General features: G+C 40.3%; 1 protein-coding gene across 1 annotated transcript in view; it reads right to left on the bottom strand.

Moving 5' to 3' along the window:
• LOC126426813 (phosphatidylinositol phosphatase PTPRQ-like) overlaps positions 1-24,009 on the bottom strand; it is a 267,688-nt gene that overhangs the window by 142,919 nt on the left and 100,760 nt on the right. The window contains exons 6-7 of the mRNA XM_050088816.1: positions 17,293-17,363; positions 11,527-11,749 (exon numbers count right to left, since the gene is read on the bottom strand). Coding sequence (XP_049944773.1) covers positions 11,527-11,749; positions 17,293-17,363 — 294 coding nt within the window. The remainder of the gene's footprint in view (positions 1-11,526; positions 11,750-17,292; positions 17,364-24,009) is intronic.

Raw genomic sequence — 24,009 nt, 5'->3', positions numbered from 1 at the left:
ACTTAGAAATAATTTAAGAGTGGTTTCCCAATGAGTATTTTGGCAGACAAAAGTAAATAGAAAACGAAACTGCTCCCATACTGGCCATGAAGGCCCAACGGTACCGACCGGCCGCCGTGTCATCCTGAGCCCATAGGCGTCACCAGATGGGGATATGGAGGGGCATGTGGTCAGCACACCGCTCTCTGGGCCGTATGTCAGTTTCGGAGACTGGAGGCGCCACTTCTCAGTCAAGTAGCTCCTCAGTTTGCCTCACAAGTGCTGAGTGTACCCTGCTTGCAAACAACGCTCGACAGACAGGGAGGTCACCCAACCAAGTGCTAGCCCAGCCCGACAGCACTTAACTTCGGTGATCTGACGGCAACCGGCGTTACCACTGTGGCAAGGGCATTGGCAGACAAAAGTAAATGGAGTTGCAAAATATTTTGTACACTGGACAGAAGTTCAGTCACCAGTGGATAAAATTTAATTAATTTTTTGCTTTAGTGGGCAACGTATTTGTTTTATGTTAGTAATAAATAGTAACCAGAGCAGACCATAATGGATTTCGGTGGCACGTTACCCATTAGATGGCATAACAAAATTATTTCAACTGCTACAGATCAAATTCGAAAGATTGTGAAATATTTTGGAAGGGCGAAAAAACTGACGCTGGACGAAGAGCAAATAAATCCCCATTTCAGGTCCCAGGGAATTTCAGAAAAGAGAAACAACGTTAAGTAATAATGGACTAAACGTCATCCAAACACTATGTGGGAAATTCAGTTTAAAAGTGATGCTTTTAACTCACCTATGCAAAAGTTTGTTGTTAGGAAGTAAGTTTTGTTTCAGTAAAAGATGTTTTCGTAAACAGATTTAACAGTTTTCAAAAAGAGTATGAATTTGTAAAATATTGGTATTTCGAAAATATTTTTGAACTACGTTGCTTGTCTAGTTTGTAGAGCTGTAAGATATGGGAATATAGATATTGATTCGAAACTTAATAAAAGAATCAATAAAAGCAAGTCTTCTGGTCCAGACTGTACACCAATTAGATTCCCTTTGGAGTATGCTGATGCATTAGCTCCATACTTAACAATGATATACAACCGTTCACTCGACGAAAGATCCGTACCCAAAGACTGGAAAGTTGCACAGGTCACACCAATATTCATGAAAGGTAGTAGGAGTAATCCACTAAATTAAAGGCCCATATCGTTAACGTCGATATGCAGCAGGATTTTTGAACATATATTGTCTTCGAACATTATGAATTACCTCGAAGAATACGGTCTATTGACACACAGTCAACATGGGTTTAGAAAACATCGTTCATGTGAAACACAACTAGCTCTTTATTCACATGAAGTGCTAAGTGCTAAAGACAAGGGATTTCAGATCGATTCCGTATTACTGGATTTCCAGGAGGCTTTTGACACTCTACCACACAAGTGGCTCGTAGTAAAATTGCGGGCTTATCGAATATCGTCTCAGTTATGTGACTGGATTTCCGATTTCCTGTCACAGGTCACAGTTCGTAGTAACTGACGGAAAATCATCGAGTGAAACAGAAGTGATTTTAGGCGTTCCCCAAGGTAGTGTTATAGTCTCTTTGCTGTTCCTTATCTACATAAACGATTTGGGAGACAATCTGAGCAGCCGTCTTCGGTTGTTTGGAGGTGACGCTATCGTTTATCGACTAATAAAGTCATCAGAAGATCAAAACAAACTGCAAGACGATTTAGAAAGAAATATCTGAATGGTGCGAAAAGTGGCAGTTGACCCTAAATAACGAAAAGTATGAGGTCATCCACATGAGTGCTAAAACTTCGGTTACGCGATAAATCAGTCTAATCCAAAAGCCGTAAATTCAACTAAAGACTTAGGTATTACAATTACGAACAACTTAAATTGGAAAGAACACAAATAAAATGTTGTGGGGAAGGCTAACCAAAGGCTGCGTTTTATTGGCAGGACACTCAGAAAATGTAACCGACGTACTAAGGAGACTGCCTATACTACCCTTGTCCGTCCTCTTTTAGAATACTACTGCGCGGTGTGGGATACTTACCAGATAAGACTTACGGAGTACATCGAAAAAGTTCAAAGAAAGGCAGCACGTTTTGTATTATCGCGAAATATGAGAGAGAGTGTCACAGAAATGATACAGGATTTGGGGTAGAAATCATTAAAAGATGGAATCTTCTCACGAAATTCCAAGCTCCAATTTTTCCCTCCCAATGCGAAAATATTTTGTCGACACCGACCTACATAGGGCGGAACGATCATCACGATAAAATAAGGAAGATCAAAGCTCGTACGGAAAGATATATGTGTTCATTCTTTCCGCGCGCTATACGAGATAGTAGAGAATTGTGAAGAAGGTTCGATGAATCCTCTGCCAGGCACTTAAATGTCATATGCGGAGTATCCATGTAGATGTAGATGTAGACTTTATGTATGATTTTTGTAGTTTGAGACGTTCAGTTTTGACTGCCGTTTACATAGTTCTTCAATTTTGCTACAAACATTTAAGAAAAGCAGGAAGTGAATTGTGTGGGGATTTTCATTGGCACTTAGGACAGGGGGAGAGGTCTCCTCAGTAGCCTGGGCTCCCTACAGAGCACTCAAAAGCGGACCTTATGTCTTTTCTACGCTGCCTTCCTCTTTCCAAGCTGTCGTGTTCACATGCTTCCACGTGTGGGAAAATTACACACCGACCTGTAAAATAATACTCATTTCCCATACTCCGATCTACCGGGTGATCAAAAAGTCAGTATAAATTTGAAAACTGAATAAATCACGGAATAAAGTAGATAGAGAGGTACAAATTGACACACATGCTTGGAATGACATGTGGTTTTATTAGAACCAAAAAATTACAAACGTTCAAAAAATGTCCGACAGATGGCGCTTCATCTGATCAGAAGAGCAATAATTACTATAACAAAGTAAGACAAAGCAAAGATGCTGTTCTTTACAGGAAATACTCAATATGTCCACAATCATTCCTCAATAATAGCTGTAGTCGAGGAATAATGTTATGAACAGCACTGTAAAGCATGTCCGGAGTTATGGTGAGGCATTGGCGTCGGATATTGTCTTTCAGCATCCCTAGAGATGTCGGTCTATCACGATACACTTGCGGCTTCAGGTAACCCCAAAGCCAATAATCCCACAGACTGGGGTCTGGGGACCTGGGAGGCCAAGCATGACAGAAGTGGCGGCTGAGCACACGATCATCACCAAACGACGCGCGCAAGAGATCTTTCACGCATCTAGGAATATAGGGTGAAGCGCCATCCTGCATAAACATCGTACGTTCCAGCAGGTTTTTATCATCCAGGCTGGGAATGATGCGATTCTGTAACATATCGGCGTACCTCTCACCCGTCACAGTAGCAGTTTGGCTGTCCAACGCCTTCTGTCGGACATTTTGTGAACTTAGTTTTTTTTTTGTTCTAATGCAACCCCATGTAATTCCAAGCATGTGTGTCAATTTTTACCTCTCTGTCTACATTATTCCGTGGTTTATTAAGTTTTCAAATTTATACTGCCTTTTTAATCACCCTGTATATGATATTTTATAGTCTTCCCGACTAGCGTTGTAGCATTCTCAGTTTCGTGCTTGAAGTAATTTGGGAGAAATTTAAAATTGTCTAAAAAATAAAATTTACAACTTCCCATTACAGTCAACATTCAGACACTACGATACTTATTTTTAAAAATGCGTACTTCGTCAACAAATAGTTAATTAAGCAGTATTTTGTTGAAGAGTGTAAGTTATGTAATGTTTCGAGCTTTCAAAAAGTAATGTGTCCACATCAATATTTTGATATGTCACGCTGTCAGAGTGAGTGACGGTATGTCACATTTGAACTTTGAAATACATGGTATGATGTGTTTATGGCCAAGTAGTTCGTAGAACCAAAATCTTTACTCATGGCGTTAAGACAAATGTACAGAGTGGTCATTAATAAAAACGACACACGCAGCTATGGGTTCCTAATTGGAAATGGAGGAAAAAGTGTCCTGTGAACATGTGTCTGGAAATGGACGGTGTGCGTGCTACGGCAACAAATCGTCCGGGAACACAGTACAGAGCTGCACCGCATCCGTGTCACGAGAGATGTTTGAAGTGTCTTCCATAGGATGCAATGCACGCGTCCACAGGTCGCATCATGGACTGCTGCACTCTTTCGCACGTTCCAACCTCTCTCCTAATTAGTGTTAGAGGCGTCGCGGCGGACACAGTGTTGAAGCGTCAGCACATCGGGAACTGATTCAGCACACACAATGCTTTTCAGATGCCCCCAGACGTAAAAATCCATGGTGTTTACGTCAGCTGATCCAGCAACGCCATGCTACAGGGCCACTGTGTCCTATCCAATGTCCGAAGAAAATGTTCTTCAGATGTCGACAAAGTGTAATGCAGAAGTGGGTTTGTGCTCCGTCATGCAAAACCCACATAACCTATCGTATTGCCTAAGGCGCACCCTCAAACAGCCTAGGCAGACTATTCCGGAAGAAGTCCTATTACGTTCCTGTGTCGAGACGTTGTGGAATAATAACCGGTCCAAAAATGTGGTCGCCAAGAATCCCCACCCGCACTTTGCTGCCGAACCGATGCTGATGGGGTGCCTCAACCGTTCCCCGAGGACTGTCCGTAGTCCAAAGTCGACGATTATGCAGACTGATGATGGCAGTCCTGCTAAAGGTTGCTTCTTCGGGAAAGACGACCGATGCCAGAAGTCCCATAACTCAGATGGTCTTATGCGAGAAATATCGATTAAATAATTGCCAGTAGAGGGAAATCAGCCTCTGATAATCCTTGCACTCGTTGCAGGGGACAGGGACAGTAGCCGTTGTCATGCAGGGTACACATAACTGTACTTTGGCTTACACTGTGTTGGTGGGACACTAGCCCTGAGCTTGTAATAGAGTTCGTGTCAATACCCTGTAGAACCTGGTCCTCCAAGTCCGTTGTACGCACAGTCCTCCACGTTCATATGTCCCAAAGGACCCGTGATCAAATATACGCCCAAAAAGGGCTTGAAATGTTATGTGCTATAGTTGGTGTCTGTGAGGATTACTGTTTTAGCATAGCTCCCTCTCTACGATTCCCATCTGCTTTGCCCTATGGAATCACAATCTGTGCTTGTTCCCGGCATGAATATCAGACCATGCTGCAGTCACACAGCCTGCGACATACGGGTACGAGGAACACGTGGCACGTGGTCAGTGGAACTGTCATTCGTCAGCGCCAGCTACAGTAGCAACGACGCGTTCCCAGACACATGTTCATAGGACCTTTTTTCCCTCATTACCAGTCAGGAATCCGTCCTTTCAGTTTGTCGGTTTTATTAATGTCCACCCCTGTACATGAGACTTATCCCAGTTTATTCACTTTTCGGGAAATCGCCGTTAACAAGCAGAGTGGTTCATAAAATGATGGTTATCGGGTGGCAAAAAAGCTTTTACAGAAGATAAGAGATTTTTGCGACTTTCTTCCGATGAGCTTAAAAATTACACTTGGCGTGGTATGTAACCATAATTCTCAGCTTCAGATATTGGTGAACTGTGCATTATTGAAAGTCTATATTGGAAATGATACACACCGTTGAACTTTCTTACTGCTGATTGACTCTTTAATAGTCGTAACTGGTAGAGAAATCTGTACTTATGGTGGCTGCTATTAAATGGGTGTGATATATACGTGAATGCGATAATCCTAACAATAGGCAGATAGTTATTTTTGGCGAAGAATTGAGTGTTTGGGTGGACTTTGTACTCTTAAAATGACAATACAGGACAAACTTCTAGTGAAGACCTTGTCTCATTTCAGTAGTTTCAGGTAGATCTGTGATAAATACCCCATGTAAGTAGGCTGTTTAGGTTTTTATGTTGGTGACGCAACATAGCGCTCTATATGAAAATCACTGACTGTGCTGTGTGCAGTCTGTGGCTGGTTCGCATTGCTGGAATTTGGTATTGTAGTGTTGAGCAGTTGGCTGTTAACAGCACGTAGCGCTGCGCAGTTGGAGGTGAGCCGCAAGCAGTGGTGGATGTGGGCAGAGAAATGGCGGAGTTTTGAGAGCGAATGATCTGGACGTGTGTCCATCAGAGACAGTAAATTTGTAAGACTGGATGCCATGAACTGCTATATGTATTATGACTTTTGAACACTATTAAGGTACATACATTGCTTGTTCTCTATCAAAATCATTCTTTTGCTAACTATCCCTATCAGTAGTTAGTGGCTTCAGTAGTTAGAATCTTTTATTTAGCTGGCAGTAGTGGCGCTCGCTGCATTGCAGTAGTTGGAGTAACGAAGATTTATGTGAAGTAAGTTGGTCAGGGCCATTCTTTTGTAGGGATTATTGAAAGTCAGATTGCATTGCGCTATAAATATTGTGTGCCGGTTTAGTGTTGATCAGAATAGGTAAAGAGCGAAATGTCAGAGTATGTTCAGTTCTGCTGAGCTGTTTGAAAATCAAATAATGTAAGAGGTTTATCAGCACAGTAATTCATTAATTTTTCTAAGGGGACGTTTCATATGTCGACCCTTAGCCGAGGATACCTCACTGGAATCTTCTGATTTTTTCTTGTAGTTTCCGTAATTTCTGCAGCTATTGTTTATTGCTAGCGCATAATTATAGAGAGAATTTCCTTTGTAGTTGTAGTTTTTCATTGTTGTACAGTAAAACAGTTGTGGCATGCCTGTAGATTTGTACCAAGTATTTCGCAGCTGCCCTTGCAATTAACGAGATATTATTTTCAATGCCATGTTAATGTGTTTTCTTATTTTGCTCTTCAAATTGTGCTTTTCTGTGTTATCTTGTGAAATATTGTGACAATAATGGCGTGTGATAACCGTAATACTAGACTCCAAAGTAAACTGAGAAATGACAGTGAAGACGAAAGCAGTGTGTTAGCGCCACCGTTTAATGAATTAACTAATGTTCAAAGTAGTAATTTGGTAATTGTGCATAGGGAAATGGAGCGGGCTGCAAATAATGGTGTAGACCGTGAATCAATTAGTGAACAGGGAAGCATTATCGATCGATTGGTCGGCAACAGCTCGCCTCAGGAATTCGAAATGACAGGACACAATCTCGCAAATACTGTAGATTCAGGTTTTGGGTCCTCACCTTTTTCTCAAATAAGTCAAGACACATTTTCTGGTTGTCAAAATGTGAATGTTGCCGGTGCAAATTCACTGTCGAAAAGCATTGAGGAACACGTTTCAGACACCAGTGCATTGTTATTACAATTAATACAACAAATGGGACAAAAGCTTCAAAAGTTAGACACAATGGAACAAAATCTTCAAAAGTTAGACACGATGGAACAAAATCAGAGACAAACACAGCAAAAGCTTCAAAAGTTAGACACAATGAAACAAAATCTTCGAAAGTTAGACACAATGGAACAAAATCTTCAAAAGTTAGATACAATGGAACAAGATCTTCAAACGTTACACACCAAGCTTGAACAAACACCTGAAGATTTAACTACTGAGTTACATAGCATCGAATCGAAATGTCAAAATGTCTGTAATGACGTAAAAACACAAATTTATGAGCATTTTCAACCTATTTTTTCGCGGCATGAAAATGCATTACAGAATCACGAAGGAGCCATAAAAGAACTGCAAACTATTGTTCATGAAAATCATGAGACCTTGCGGGCTAAAATTGACTTAGTTACCTGTACCGATTCGATTGCGCTACTTGCAAAAACTCAGGAAAACTTAAAGGACACAGTAGATACTCTGAAAATTGGTTAAGAAAGACACATGGAGGAAATTAGTTCATTATCAGAGAAAGTAGTCGAACTTTCGGATCAGCTAAATAATTCATCTACGAAGGTAGATGATAATCTGAATGACACAAGACCGCTAGTCTTTAAAGACACAGAAGAATGCGAACAAATTAGGAAATTCAACAAAATCAGAATCAAATTAATACGCAACACCAAAGAGAAATCCGGGAAGTACTAGATCAGTTGACACAAATACAAGAATTACCTATTTCAAAGGACACTCGCGCTCCAATACAGGAAGAGGGACTTAAAAATACGGAACAGCCGCAAAATAATAACACAGGGCACTTAGGAAATTATGAAAGAAATTGACAAGGAACACCGAATTTTGAGATAGAACCGCCGAAACGACGTAATAATGACCGACATGCGACTCGCCGACATGATGATTTTGAATATAAGCTATTTATTACTACACGTAAATTCGAAACATTTAAGAATTCTGGCAACCACATTCATCCACAAGCGTGGCTTCATCAACTCTCTCATTGTTTTCCTCCCAACTGGTCGTTAGAACACAGGATAAGAATTAATGTGTGGCTATTAACAGAATGAACCGATTGTAAGAATGCGATCGGTCGTTCAAGATTGTCACAGTGAAGGAGAATTTTATCATGCCTTCCTCCAAGCATATTGGTCTCAAGCTACTCAAGATCGCGTAATACGTAGCACCATCATGATGAGACACTTTGAACAATCTGAATTTTCCAGTCTTGTCAAATATTTTGAAGACATATTGCACAAGAATCAGTACCTGTCAAACCCATACAGCCCGTCAGAACTCATCCGCATTTACTTAATAAAATTGGCTGAACATTTACGACATATTATTTTGGCAGGACGTTGCAAAGACGACATTGAAGCTTTTCAGGGACTGTTACAAGAAGTGGAAATTGACACTGACAATCGCGGGTCCCGAATACAGGAAAACAATCATTACAGGTGACACCCGTCACAATTCCGTGACGACCGAAACAATAACTGGGCACGACAAGGCTATTCTTACAACGCAAATCCTGACCAAAACAGACACCACCCGCATGACAACCACTGCCAGAGTAATAATAGTTACAGAGAAAGATCACAATTCCGTACTAATGACTAACACAGAGACAATCAGAGAAACAGGCAATATGGGAACCAAAATAATTATTATGAAGGGAGACAGAATAACGTCAGACGCAACGGTCCACCGCGCAGTTACGATTCCGGGAGAAATTCTACACCACATGACAGACAAAAAAGAAACTATGGAAACTACCGACATAACGACAGACCTGAATTTCATCGGAACTGGCGGGACTCAAACAGGGCAGGGCTCTCTCGACAGGGTGAATTTGTACAAGTTAGATCTCCAAATCCCAATAACGACGCGCCAACAAAGAGACAGACAATGACTCGCGCCAGAGGCAACCACGTGCGCTGGCTGGCTCAGAGAAAAATAACATAGATGTTAACCATGAGAAAAATTTCAGCATTCCTTACCGAAGTATACAACATGATAATTGCTTTGAAATTGAAACTCTGCACTCTAGAAAGGGTAAAAGATAGCACCACATATAACAAGTAAAACCATTTATTGAAAGATAATCTCATTTTTAACTTAGTCTTTGCTACAAAATTTTTTGCTTCACGCTACTGGTACAATTTGTCACACTTAGAAACTGTTAACATGCAACAATGTTTTGAAGTTAGATATCCAGTCTAGAAGCTGGGGAAGAATGTTAAACAGAAATTAAGAATGCATTGTTATAGTGAACGGACGACACAGTGTTGTTATTTGTACAATCTTGCTTGTTAGTTGCACAATTATGTAACGACTATAGGGCTCACATATACAACATGCGTGAGCGCATTGTCAACGCATGTGCGAACATTACGGAAGGCGAACTACTCGCTGTTGAGAGGAATGTCGCTACACGTATTGCCAAATGCACTGGGGTTGACGGACATCATTTTGAGCATTTATTGCATTAATATGGTATTTACAGGTAATCACGCTGTAACAGCACGCTTTCTCAGAAATAATAAGTTCACAAAAGTACATGTATCACATTGGAACAACCGAAATAAAATGTTCAAATGTACCTACGTTCTGTATTTTAATTTAAAAAACCTACATGTTACCAACTGTTCGTCTAAAATTGTGAGCCTTATGTTTGTGACAATTACAACGCCATCTATCACAAAGCGAAAGAAATGAACTAAAACATTTATATTTCTTTATGTACTACATGAATATGTAAAAATATGGGGGTTCCTACTTTAAAAAAAACGCAGTTGATACCCATTTGACCTGTGGTAGCGCCATCTAGCGGGCCAACTGTAGCACCATCTGTTTCCCTGGTTTCCGCCTTGAAGCTAGACAAGTTTCGTTCGTTGTAGTTTTTTCGTTTAACGCTTATTTCGTGAGATATTTTGCCTGGTCACGATCAATGCACCACCCTGTATAGTGTCTGCATTACTGAGCGACTATCCTAGAACATAGCACCAGTTGAAAGTTGCCTACATAATGGCTTCAAGGGGCAACAAAAATTAAATGTTGAGTGTTTCACATAATTGTTGATCCACTTTAAAAATTTAAAATGTTGTCATAGTCTATTAGTTAACAGGTACAGTCTCATGTTAAAGGTTTAATGAATTAAGTCAAGTTTTACAGTGTGTTTGTCTTGAGGCAGTGTAAATGATAGTGTGAAAATACCCTGGATTTTTCATCCAGTACATAAGAATGAGAGCACTTAGTGATTTTCAATAAACTTTAAACTGTATTTCAAACTTTTTCTAACATTTTCCACACTTAGCTGTGATATTTAACGCATTAACTCGTTTGTAACATAATCAGACGTTTGAGGCTGTTTTATACATGATAGGGATGTTTATTGTTTCTTTCTAATATGTGATTACCCAGTACAACAATCGTTCTAAATTAGTCATGATGACATTAATTGCACCTAAAAGCTTGAATGTATAAGTTGCAAAGTTTCAGTTCAGTTAAATACAGTATACGCATTAATAATGCTGGTATACTTCATAACATAACAACTTTGTCTGGAAAGCAGACCTTCTTTTCTATAATAAGTATTTACATCAATTAAAAACACTGTCAAATAGACTGCAGTTGAAATAATGTTTAGCAAATACTTCCTCTATAGAAAAGAACGAATGCTGTGTTAGATTTCGTATAATTTTCTTTATGTAATTTTCACTATCGTGAACAACATTCAATACACATAAATTTGCATTCTGAGTGAACTCATCCATTTACGTCTTGTTATTAAGTCAAGAGATAGGAAGTTATCATACTTAAGCCATCCTTTTTCTACATTAGATTCATCTTTTCTGAGCTATCATAAGCACTTAGTAATTTCATTTAAGGTGTGGTACTGTCATTGGTATGGCTTAAAGTTTAGAAAAATACATTTAGCCTACAATAGAGTGCCCTGAACAATTACGAAATCCCTCTGTGGATTAACACAGAATGCTGGACTGGAATTTAAACCTGGAGCAGCGTCTTCCATGAATGCATCTTGCTCACTCAGCCTTTAGTATAGGGATTACTTTCCTCCCCTTTCACAGTCCCTCCACCATATGTGTATATCTTAGCCATACTTCTGTCGTTTCTATTGTAAAACTTGTTAAATAAGTAACACCATTCCACACAACATAACCTAGTCTGAGAGTATTACAAATCGTACAGAGAAAACACAAAGGCGTCTTCCTTACCATCAGGCAGGGCGTGAAGTGTAATCTCTACAGGCAGAGTCTTCTTGCCAGTCACAGTTTTCCCAACTAGCTGGACGCGATAGCTCGTGTCGGGCATAATATTTGATAGTCTCTTGCTGCCGTTTTTCTCAGTTACGAGATATTTAAGATGCTCACTTCCAGAGAGAACAGATAGCTCAAATTCCACTATTTCACATAGTAATGATGTCTTCTCATGTTCATACTGTTCAAAAATTAAAATATCTTAATATCAGATGCAATCAAACATTCACAAAGTCTCTAACGAGTGATAACGTGCACAAAATCAAGAAATGGGAAAGGACAACTGAATTATAAAATGTTATAATGTTATGCCAAGGCACAAGTCAATAGGAGATATGGGAATAAAAATATTGATTACTGATGTTCTAACTGCCAAGTGTAGAAGTATGAATCTGGAATTTGGTTGCAGTAATTCAATTTCTTCTAATTAAAACCGATAAACAATATTTTATTCAAAAGATTCTCCATTGCTACTTATACATTTCTCCAACCTGTCTGGCAGGCTATGAATGCCATGCCAAAGAAACAGCTCTTCTTTTGAAGCGAACCAGTCAGCGAGCCTTTTTCGTACATTTTCATACGACTTGATGCGTTGTTCAGCGAGAGAGTCTCCCAGTCCCAGTGATGCAAACAAATGATAATAGGACGGAGCCAAGTCTAGAGAATAAGCCGCATGCCCTAGTACTTCCCAACTGAACGCTTCGATCGTTTCCCTGACTCGTTTTGCTGTGTGTGATGGGGCATCATCATGGAGCAATATGACTTTGTGTTGCCTTTTTCCGTATTCCGGTCGTTTTTCAGGTAATGCTCGAATTAAAACATCCATTTGCTGTTGGTAGCGATCAGTGTTAACGGTCTCACGAGGTTTTAGCTTCTCATAACAGACGACAGCCTTCTGATAGCACCAAGCACAGAGCATTGTCTTCTTTCCAATACGATTTGGTCTTGCAGTGGATGTTGATGGTTTGCCTGGATTAACCCATGATTTACGACGCTTAGGATTCTCAAAATATATCCATTTTTCATCATCTGTCACTATTCGATGGAGAAACGACTATTTTGAATCTACCGAACAAAATTTCACAAGTGATTTTCGAATTGTTTGCTTTCATTCAATTAATGCGGAACCCATTTTCCCACTTTCTGCACTTTTCCCATAGCTTTCAGCCGAAGATAAACTGCTTTCTGCGTCACATTTAGTTATTCCACGAGTTTCTGTTTGAGTATCATCTTCATCCAATAAGACCCTGCAGTTCGTTGTCTTCGAACTTTCACGGTCGTTTCCCGGACTCGTCGCTTCTCATATCAAGATCACCACTTTTGAATTCTTTGAACCACTCCGAACACTGAGCTTTTCCAAGAGCACGTTCGCCGAAAGCTTCGACAAGCATTCGATGCTATTCTGCAGCAGTTTTCTTCAAATGATGACAGAAAACCAACGCTGTCTGCAAATCGTAGTTCGTAGGCACAAAACTCGACATCTTGACGGGCTTGACACAGACACCGATTTGTGGAACTTGGGTTACTGTGTTTCGACATTCGTCGTCAGCCATTACAGGAAGCAGATGGCATTGCAGACACGTTCTCACAGGATCTGCACTGACGGCTAGCACCATATATAGGGAAATTCCGGCTTCATACTTCTACACCTGGTACACTATGAAAAGCGTCATAAATCTGTATTAAGTGATAATCATGGATGAAACTGTGTTCTTTGAAAGCTACAAAGCAATTAAAATGATGATAATTCATAAATATAACAAAAATTATATATATACAGGGCGTCCCATTTATCTTGACTACCCTAAATACCTTTTTGTCCAGATGCAAATTACAAAATGCTTCAGCAAGATTGCCTTCGTTGTAGCTGTTTCTTTTTTTTCGAAGATATGAACAGTAATTTGACTAATTTAAATGACGTCTTGTATTTTTTATTCGGTTTAGAGCATTAACATTATACATTAATTTAACGACCCTCTGACATCAATGTAATGACACTTACTAAATTTGTTTTTCAGAGGTTTAAAACAAATTTTATTTTGCACAGCAGAGAAAGCTTTGTAAGCAGGAGGCAACGATAGGAAGAATTTTGTGCGTGGGAGCACACGTGTACACTTGGTTTCAATGATGTACCCTGCTGTGAGTGGCACAAGACGGATGTTGTTGTTGTGGTCTTCAGTCCTGAGACTGGTTTGATGCAGCTCTCCATGCTACCCTATCCTGTGCAAGCTTTTTCATCTCCCAGTACCTACTGCAACCTACATCCTTCTGAATCTGCTTAGTGTATTCATCTCTTGGTCTCCCCCTACGATTTTTACCCTCCACGCTGCCCTCAAATACTAAATTGGTGATCCCTTGATGCCTCAGAACATGTCCTACCAACCGATCCCTTCTTCTGGTCAAGTTGTGCCACAAACTTCTCTTCTTCCCAATCCTATTCAATACTTCCTCATTAGTTATGTGATCTACCCATCTAATCTTCAGCATTCTTCTGTAGCACCACGTTTCGAAAGCTTCTATTCTCTTCTTGTCCAAACTATTTATCGTCCATGTTTCACTTCCATACATGGCTACACTCCATACGAATACTTTCAGAAATGACTTCCTGACACTTAAATCTATACTGGATGTTAACAAATTTCTCTTCTTCAGAAACGCTTTCCTTGCCATTGCCAGCCTACATTTTATATCCTCTCTACTTCGACCATCATCAGTTATTTTGCTCCCCAAATAGCAAAACTCCTTTACTACTTTAAGTGCCTCATTTCCTAATCTAATTCCCTCAGCATCACCCGACTTAATTATACTACATTCCATTATCCATGTTTTGCTTTTGTTGATGTTCATCTTATATCCTCCTTTCAAGACACTGTCCATTCCATTCAACTGCTCTTCCAAGTCCTTTGCTGTCTCTGACAGAATTACAATGTCATCGGCGAACCTCAAAGTTTTTATTTCTTCTCCATGAATTTTAATACCTACTCCGAATTTTTCTTTTGTTTCCTTTACTGCTTGCTCAATATACAGATTGAACAACATCGGGGACAGGCTACAACCCTGTCTTACTCCCTTCCCAACCACTGCTTCCCTTTCATGTCCCTCGACTCTTATAACTGCCATCTGGTTTCTGTACAAATTGTAAATAGCCTTTCGCTCCCTGTATTTTACTCCGGCCACCTTTAGAATTTGAAAGAGAGTATTCCAGTCAACATTGTCAAAAGCTTTCGCTAAGTCTACAAATGCTAGAAACGTAGGTTTGCCTTTCCTTAATCTTTCTTCTAAGATAAGTCGTAAGGTCAGTATTGCCTCACGTGTTCCAGTGTTTCTACGGAATCCAAACTGATCTTCCCCGAGGTTGGCTTCTACTAGTTTTTCCATTCGTCTGTAAAGAATTCGTGTTAGTATTTTGCAGCTGTGACTTATTAAGCTGATAGTTGTTAATTTTCACATCTGTCAACACCTGCTTTCTTTGGGATTGGAATTATTATATTCTTCTTGAAGTCGGAGGGTATTTCACCTGTTTCATACACCTTGCTCACCAGATGCTAGAGTTTTGTCAAGACTGGCTCTCCCAAGGCCGTCAGTAGTTCCAATGGAATATTGTCTACTCCAGGGGCCTTGTTTCGACTCAGGTCTTTCAGTGCTCTGTCAAACTCTTCACGCAGTATCGTATCTCCCATTTCATCTTCATCTACATCCTCTTCCATTTCCATAATATTGTCCTCAAGTACATCGCCCTTGTATAGACCCTCTATATACTCCATCCACCTTTCTGCTTTCCCTTCTTTGCTTAGAACGGGGTTTCTATCTGAGCTCTTGATATTCATACAAGTCGTTCTCTTATCTCCAAAGGTCTCTTCAATTTTCCTGTAGGCGGTATCTATCTTACCCCTAGTGAGATGGGCCTCTACATCCTTACATTTGTCCTCTAGCCATCCCTGCTTAGCCATTTTGCACTTCCTGTCGATCTCATTTTTGAGACGTTTGTATTCCTTTTTGCCTGTTTCACTTACTGCATTTTTATATTTTCTCCTTTCATCAATTAAATTCAATATTTCTTCTGTTACCCAAGGATTTCTACTAGCCCTCGTCTTTTTACCTACTTGATCCTCTGCTGCCTTCACTACTTCATCCCTCAAAGCTACCCATTCTTCTTCTACTGTATTTATTTCCCCCATTCCTGTCAATTGCTCCCTTATGCTCTCCCTGAATCTCTGTACAACCTCTGGTTCTTTTAGTTTATCCAGGTCCCATCTCCTTAAATTCCCACCTTTTTGCAGTTTCTTCAGTTTTAATCTACAGGTCATAACCAATAGATTGTGGTCAGAGTCCACATCTACCCCTGGAAATGTCTTACAATTTAAAACCTGGTTCCTAAATCTCTGTCTTACCATTATATAATCTATCTGATACCTTTTAGTATCTCCAGGGTTCTTCCATGTATACAACCTTCTTTCATGATTCTTAAACCAAATGTTAGTTATGATTATGTTGTGCTCTGTGCAAAATTCTACCAGGCGGCTTCCTCTTTCATTTCTGTCCCCCAATCCATATTCACCTACTATGTTTCCTTCTCTCCCTTTTCCTACACTCGAATTCCAGTCACCCATGACTATTAAATTTTCGACTCCCTTCACAATCTGAATAATTTCTTTTATTTCATCATACATTTCTTCGTCATCTGCAGAGCTAGTTGGCATATAAACTTGTACTACTGTAGTAGGTGTGGGCTTCGTATCTATCTTGGCCACAATAATGCGTTCACTATGCTGTTTGTAGTAGCTTACCCGCATTCCTATTTTCCTATTCATTATTAAACCTACTCCTGCATTACCCCTATTTGATTTTGTGTTTATAACCCTGTAGTCACCTGACCAGAAGTCTTGTTCCTCCTGCCACCGAACTTCACTAATTCCCACTATATCTAACTTCAACCTATCCAATTCCCTTTTTAAATTTTCTAACCTACCTGCCCGATTAAGGGATCTGACATTCCACGCCCCGATCCGTAGAACGCCAGTTTTCTTTCTCCTGATAACGACATCCTCTTGAGTAGTCCCCGCCCGGAGATCCGAATGGGGGACTATTTTACCTCCGGAATATTTTACCCAAGAGGACGCCATCATCATGTAATCATACAGTAAAGCTGCATGCCCTCGGGAAAAATTACGGCTGTAGTTTCCCCTTGCTTTTAGCCGTTCGCAGTACCAGCACAGCAAGGCCGCTTTGGTTATTGTTACAAGGCCAGATCAGTCAATCATCCAGACTGTTGCCCTTGCAACTACTGAAAAGGCTGCTGCCCTTCTTCCGGAACCACACGTTTGTCTGGCCTCTCAACAGATACCCTTCCGTTGTGGTTGTACCTACGGTACGGCTACCTGTATCGCTGAGGCACGCAAGCCTCCCCACCAACGGCAAGGTCCATGGTTAATGGGGGGGGGGGGGACAAGACAGATATATGTGATGAATAACTATGCACTTAGCTGTCCTAATTTTGACATGCGGATACATGTCTTTTGGTCTGTCGTGTATCTACTAGTTCATGAGAAAGAGGATTTTTACTGCCATTATTTACAATGACCTGTTTGTCGAGATCTGAAGATTTTAACTTTGATTACCGAAACCAGTTGTCTGGAATAAATATTATTAGCTGTCTTGGTAAAGAAGTTTGTCTTCACTGATATAAGTTGTTGTTTATTCAACAGATGTTAGCTGTATACTTACAGACCATTCCAAGAGAACACTAGTTTGATCTACATCTCTTGCAGAAAATTTGTAGTCACCTCGTACGGGATCTATAAAAGGAAAACAAAATTAAAAAGAAGCATCATTAAAAAATTACAAGTTTGAGTCTGCACACTGTTCATAAGAACATCATTATAACGAAGAATACAGTAATTGTTATTGTGATGCGTAACTCTAAAGGGATAGAAAAAAATGGGATTAAAATTTAGAAACTATAGTCGTGTCAAATGCCTATTAGAATACGATGACAGTTATGAATGCAGTAACTTTTATTGTCAAACAACAGACTGAGTAAAGTGCGGAATCGTGAACTGTCTAACGGTATAGTATTGAAAGTAGGGCTCACAAGCTAGCATTGTACAAACAGATTGTTGAAGAGAGCAGTGCGATAAATAATGCCACTGACAAACACCAGGACATTGCTTCCTTTGTAAAATTTTAAATGTGACATCCACTCCAAAAATGTAACAAGGATTAAACTACGTCCGCCTTTAGAAGTGGAATGAAGAGGAATCTGGAATGTTAATAACCGGCTAGCGCAGTGACGTAGTAAACAAGTGACAAACGGCGTAAACTACATGACGAGTATAGCGTCATATAATTGTCGATGTTTTGAAGCATAAGCTACAAATACCGTTTTGATTACGAGAATGTACTGCATCTGGAAACTTTAGTTCAAATTACAACTATTATGATGGATCAGACACAAAAAGGTAAACATTTCTTGTAAATAAAGCAAATCACAAATCGTAAAGACAAGTTCAACAACTGTAATAGGCATCACGACCCACTGAATGAACTAAAAATTCGTTGATAGAATGAAGGCTTTCATGGCCAAATGATATTGCTGCCGGTAAACCATTCGCGATATGAGGTCGTGGTCCACAAAAACCTCCTTTTCCTAACGTATCGTCCAGAAGTCCGATGGGCATCTTCTGAACTTTTACTAAAAATCTAACGGATCAGATCGGAAAGAGCGGTTTTTAAACCAACAAAGGAAAGGTCTGTGAAGATAAACGCCCTCCCCTGTTAGCATTGGCATATATAAATGGCGCGTACATGTTGGAAAGTTTATAATTGTAAAGACCGAGAGATGCGAGTAAAGGTACACAAAAGTCTTTTCCGAGTAGGGGAAATAGACAAATCGGGTGTAGCACAGCATGCTCTTCAGCCAGGAAGTCACGAAACGAATTTTTCTGGAACGTAAATATTATGTACGACGTTAAACTATTACCCACGGCTATGTAGAGAAGCCATCGAAATTTATAAACGTAGGGATAATTACAACAGGAAAGAAGAGACCATATATACTTAGCGACAAATGGACAGTAGCTCTGCAGAATCACTAAACCGTTTTTTATCTTTGGCAGAACGACAATCGACAGTTACGGTTTGTCTTTGACAAAGATCGTCTCCGCTTATCATGTGTAACTCCGATCGTGCCCCTTTCCTACTCTACATATGTCGCTCCTAGACGTCCGACCAGCCAGTCGGCAAAACTCACCGGAGGCACAAAGCCTCCAGCGCAGTTCTAGACGAAACGCTAGGGCTGTGCTTGAACACGTCTCGAACTGTTCGAATAGTTAACGTCTACTGACTTTTGTTTGCACTATCACAACATGACTTAGCGTTTTCAATGCGCTGTGGGTTTTAGTAATAAAAATGACTGTGAAACATCGACTGAAATGAAAATGCGTGACAACGGCAACAAATAAATAAAAATATTAGTTATGATTCTGTCCAACTCTCGAGCTTTCGATCATCCCCCCCCCCCCCCCCCCGCAATCAATCTAGTGAGAGCTAGTGTAATATCGCCAAGACAGATCTCGCAGCTGTAATTCATTATCGCGATGAAAATTAGTGTCACTTTTTTACTACACAATTCATTTGTTCGGCATATAATTACTGACCAATGGTCTAAACTGTTCCATCTGAATGTTGCCGTCTTGTGTTCATGCCGATTAAAATCTGGTAACGTTTTTATGTGATATTGTAATATGTGAACAGGGACTCAATTGCTAATTTAAAACATATAATTACCGCTCCTCATAAACAAATAAAATATTGTACCGGGTTCAGTCAAGTAATATTTTCTGGAATACAATGTCTGTAACCTTCGCTTAAAATCAGTATAAATGTATATACTTCCTTACATAGCGATACTTTACGGGAACTCATATTCTAAATTTGTTTAAACACGATAGGAGTTTGTGCAGTGGTAGGATTTGGAGCAGCTTCCTCCAGTGTTTCAGGAAATTGTCTAATTTGAAGCAGAGCCACATCTTATTGTTGTGCTAGTCCGGAGTTTCTTGCGAATATCTTGGACTCGCGCCGCGCTTCTCAAATGTCAAGTGGTTGTTCGATACTGTACCGAACGCTGCAGCATATTGGGAAATCTCGAGCCCGTTAGAATGCGAGTGGCGTTTGCCCCGGCCTAAGAAAATTAGAAACAGGAGAGTTCCGTGGACCATGACCTTATGCTCTGACAGGTTTACCGGAAGTAAAAAAAATATTTATCGTAAGTAAATCTTAAATAGCATCAGAATACAAATCTTAGCTATATAGCTCAAGTGGAGACTGCGATACATGCTTAGTATTATTATGTACATACCAATAGTAAATCGAAGAAAGTATCACAACAACAACTATTTGTCAGAAAGGATGCGAATCGAGTAGTGTAAAAGAAGCCCGTCAGATACAGTGGGGAGCACGATAAATAGTACGAATAAAAAGGTATTTGTGAAGATAAAAGACTGATAAATTGACAGAATATTGTAATGCCCTACGAAATATAGGAGACAGTAATTTGTTTCTCATGCACAGCACGGATTAAAAATATTATTTGGCTCGAAACTGCTTCTCATACACAGCACGAATTAAAAATATAATTTGGCTAGAAACCATCGATGATTATGAGTACAAATAGCGCTATATGGAAATGCAGTTCCATAAGCTCACTGAACCCAATGTGAGACATCCGTCACTACTAAGTCACTGGTCGAAGCCTACAGTTCGTATCTCAAATGCCTCTACTTCAGCTTTGAGAAGCACATTACAGCCGGCCGGAGTGGCCGAGCGGTTCTAGGCGCTACAGTCCGGAACCGCGCGACCGCTACGGTCGCCGGTTCGAATCCTGCCTCGGGCATGGATGTGTGTGATGTCCTTAGGTTAGTTAGGTTTAAGTAGTTCTAAGTTCTAGGGGACTGATGACCTCAGCAGTTTAGTGCTCAGAGCCATTTGAACCAAGCACATTACAGCTTCACTTCCTAGAGAAGCAACGGGGAATGTTCACTGCGAAACATCCAGAGCTCTTGCTTGCCCAGGTACCCCACTGCAGAGGACCAGCCACACAGATGTCTTCTGATGCACAAAAACCCAGCCAGCTGGCACTGCCAGTGCTGTGCTGCCAACTTCATACTTGACTACAGCAAGAAAATCATTAAACATCTGAATGATGCCACATTAATATGACAATAAAAAGTAGACCGTTGATGAGAAATAGTGAAAAGAATAAATGTAATCACTTAGTTTATAGTTGAGGTTATGAGAATTCTGCAGAGTCATTAACATAAATAGTAAAATGTGCAAATCAATAACGGACTAAATGCCAAAAATCTAATTTCGAATTATTCAGTTATTCTTTTTTGTTTTGACAAAAACATTTTAATGAAAAACCTCAACAATACTCTTTAACTGTTGTCTACTGTCCGCTTCCTTTTGTCAACGAAAACAAATACTTTATACCGAAAACCGCAATAAGAAGTCGAGGTTACGTGGAACAACACATTCGGAATGTCAATGGAACAAAAGTAGTACACGGTTATTACAAAAAAGAATCTATTCATATAGCTACATATTACTATTCAAGATATCGTCTGTACATTATAAGTAATTGTTTAGAAGAAATGGTATTCATCAGCATTTAAATACATTTTTTATGTGTATCAGGCATTTTATTTCCTTGGGTAAACTAATTGTTTTACAGCGACGATTTTGACAACACAGACTGCAAAATTTAAATTCACTCGAATTCTGCAGCTGTTACTTTCATTAATTTGTTCCGGGAGTAATTCTTATCTGTGCGAGGAGCCATTATAAAATATTATGCATATTATGCACTTTAAAATCAGTCACAGAAAATGAACAACACGTGACTTCTATGTGCCTAATGATTATAATTACTTCACGCGACAAACTAATTCAAACAGTTCGTTGAACTATTTCGGCGTTTCCCCAGTTCAAGTTTTCATCAATATGTGCAACCAAAATCTTCGAACCCTGACACTACAGAAATGCATGACAATTTTCTCTTTTTTCCGAAACATGTATTTAGGCGATTTGTGCAAAACAAAACACTGACTTGTACAAGAAAGTAATTTACTACATTCTTTGCTGACCCCTCATTACTCCTGAGACTTTCACGGGTAGAATCGGAAAATAGGATGAGAGAAGTGATACTGGCCACATAGCGTAACCTCTGCTACAGTCTGTATCGTGGCTTGTAAACCATTAATGTAAGTGCAGTGAAGCGTCAGATAAACTGGTAGGGCAAGGTGGGGTAGATCCGACTGTGTGGGTAAACCCGTCCGCCCTCTATTTGTGAGAAACGGCAAAGCGGAGCGATTTCGCATTAGTGTTACCATGTAGAGCATTCGAAATAACGAAAATGTCACCTAGACAGCTTTGCCGCATTTGACATTTAGACACCCAATAGAAAACAAATGCGTTTTCGATTATTTCAATTTAATTTTTGTGCAAATTGCATCACTAGATTTACCTTATTGATCGCAAAACAAATAGTTAGCGATTTTGTAGTGCATTTAGTGACCTATTCTGTGTATGTATCGTTTTTTGTTGGAAATTTCGTGTAAATCGTTTCAATGAGTAATTCCGACCGCATATTTTTTTATCGTGTATGTGTATGGAATTACTTATTTATGGAAACAAAGTGAATTTTTGTCTATTTTTAGGAAAATGGTACGAAATAGCGAACGAATAACGGCAAAGTGCAATCAAAACGATATTGGCCGAGCAGTTGCTGCAGTGGAAATGGGAATGTCTTTAGGAACTTTTGATCGCGATTTTAACATTCCGAGATCGACATTGCTGTTGCACCGCCGTGCGATGAAATCGTCTTTTTTCAATTGAAATTTACATTCATTCAACTTTCAGTACATTTTGTACTCTAAACATTGCTATTTTTTTGGATTCATTTTGTTCATTTATGTAAAAAACATAATTGCTTATAATTATTTCCCAAAAAAGCATTGATTTAGAACTATTTATGTGTGTAAATCAGCCAAACAAATAGGGGATCGGATTTAACTCACCATTTCTGCAAATGGAAAAAGGACGTATCTTAAAATACTGATATGTCAAAAACTGTTGATGGTATAACAAAAATATTTTGCAAACAGTTGCTCCTTCATATTACCTATAATAATAACGTATGTGAAGATAAGTTCCAACCTCGGAAAAGCGTTTTACAGCCACAAGAAAGTACTAGGTCAGATTTACCCCACCTTACACAATAGGCATGTGTATCCAAATACAGAGATATGTAACAAGGCAGAGTACGGCGTTGCGGGCGGCAATGGTTGGTTGGTTGGTTGGTTTTGGGGGATTAAAGGGACCAGACTGCTACGGTTAACGGTCCCTTGTTCCAAAACGTAAAAACACTCACAATGAACATAAACGGACAATGGAAAAATGACAGACGACACCGGACAAGAGAAACTTAGGCAAAGACCAGACAAGACGAACTAAAATCACACAGAGTATGACGGTGGTTGGCCGACCATAGAAACAAAAACGGAAAAGCCAACCACCGAGAAACATATTAAAATTTCAGACTAAAATCGTAGGCCATAGGCCAGAATCAACACAAAAGGACAAACACTTACAGTAAGCGATAAAAGCCCCCTGCCCGAATAAAACGCAAAACTAAGTCCGCCATGGCAGAGTCATCTGTTAAAAGGGCAGGGAGCGTTTCAGGCAGCGCTAACATCTGCCTGAGCACAGCTAAAAGGCGACACTCCAACAAAATGTGGGCAACAGACAAAACGGACCCGCAGCGACATAGAGGGGGGGTCCTCTCGGCGCAATAAGTGGCCGTGCGTCAGCCGAGTGTGCCCAATGCGCAGCCAGCAGAGGACAACAGACTCCTCGCGAGAGACCCGCATGGATGACCGCCACACAGTCGTCGCCTCCTTGACGGCACGGAGCTTGTTAGGGGTGGTCAGACCGCGCCATTCAGCGTCCCATAGCGCGAAAACTTTGTGGCGTAAGACTACTCGCAAATCAGTCTCCGGGAGTCCAATCTCCAGGGTCGGTTCACTGGTGGCCTATTCGGCCAGGCGGTCAACATGTTCATTGGCGGGGGATACCGACATGACCAGGGGTCCACACAAAGACCACAGAGTGGCCGCAATGGGCAGGAGCATGAGGGACTCCTGAACAGCCATCACCAGACGAGAGCGAGGGAAACGCTCGTCGATAGCTCGTAAATTGCTCAGGCAGTCGCTACAGATAACGAAGGATTCATCTTACCAGGAGTGGATATACTTTAGGGCACGAAAGATGGCGACCAGCTCAGCAGTGAAAACGCTGCAGCACGCCGGCAAGGATCGTAGTTCGTAACGGTCCCCTAGAGTTCGAGCATAACCGACCTGACCAGTAACCATCGAACCGTCAGTG

The sequence above is a fragment of the Schistocerca serialis genome, chromosome 11, assembly GCF_023864345.2.
Source record: "Schistocerca serialis cubense isolate TAMUIC-IGC-003099 chromosome 11, iqSchSeri2.2, whole genome shotgun sequence".
In the NCBI taxonomy this organism is placed as follows: Eukaryota; Metazoa; Arthropoda; class Insecta; order Orthoptera; family Acrididae; genus Schistocerca; species Schistocerca serialis.
Note: the sequence above shows the minus strand (reverse complement) of the source record. Positions and strands in the feature narration are given on the sequence as shown.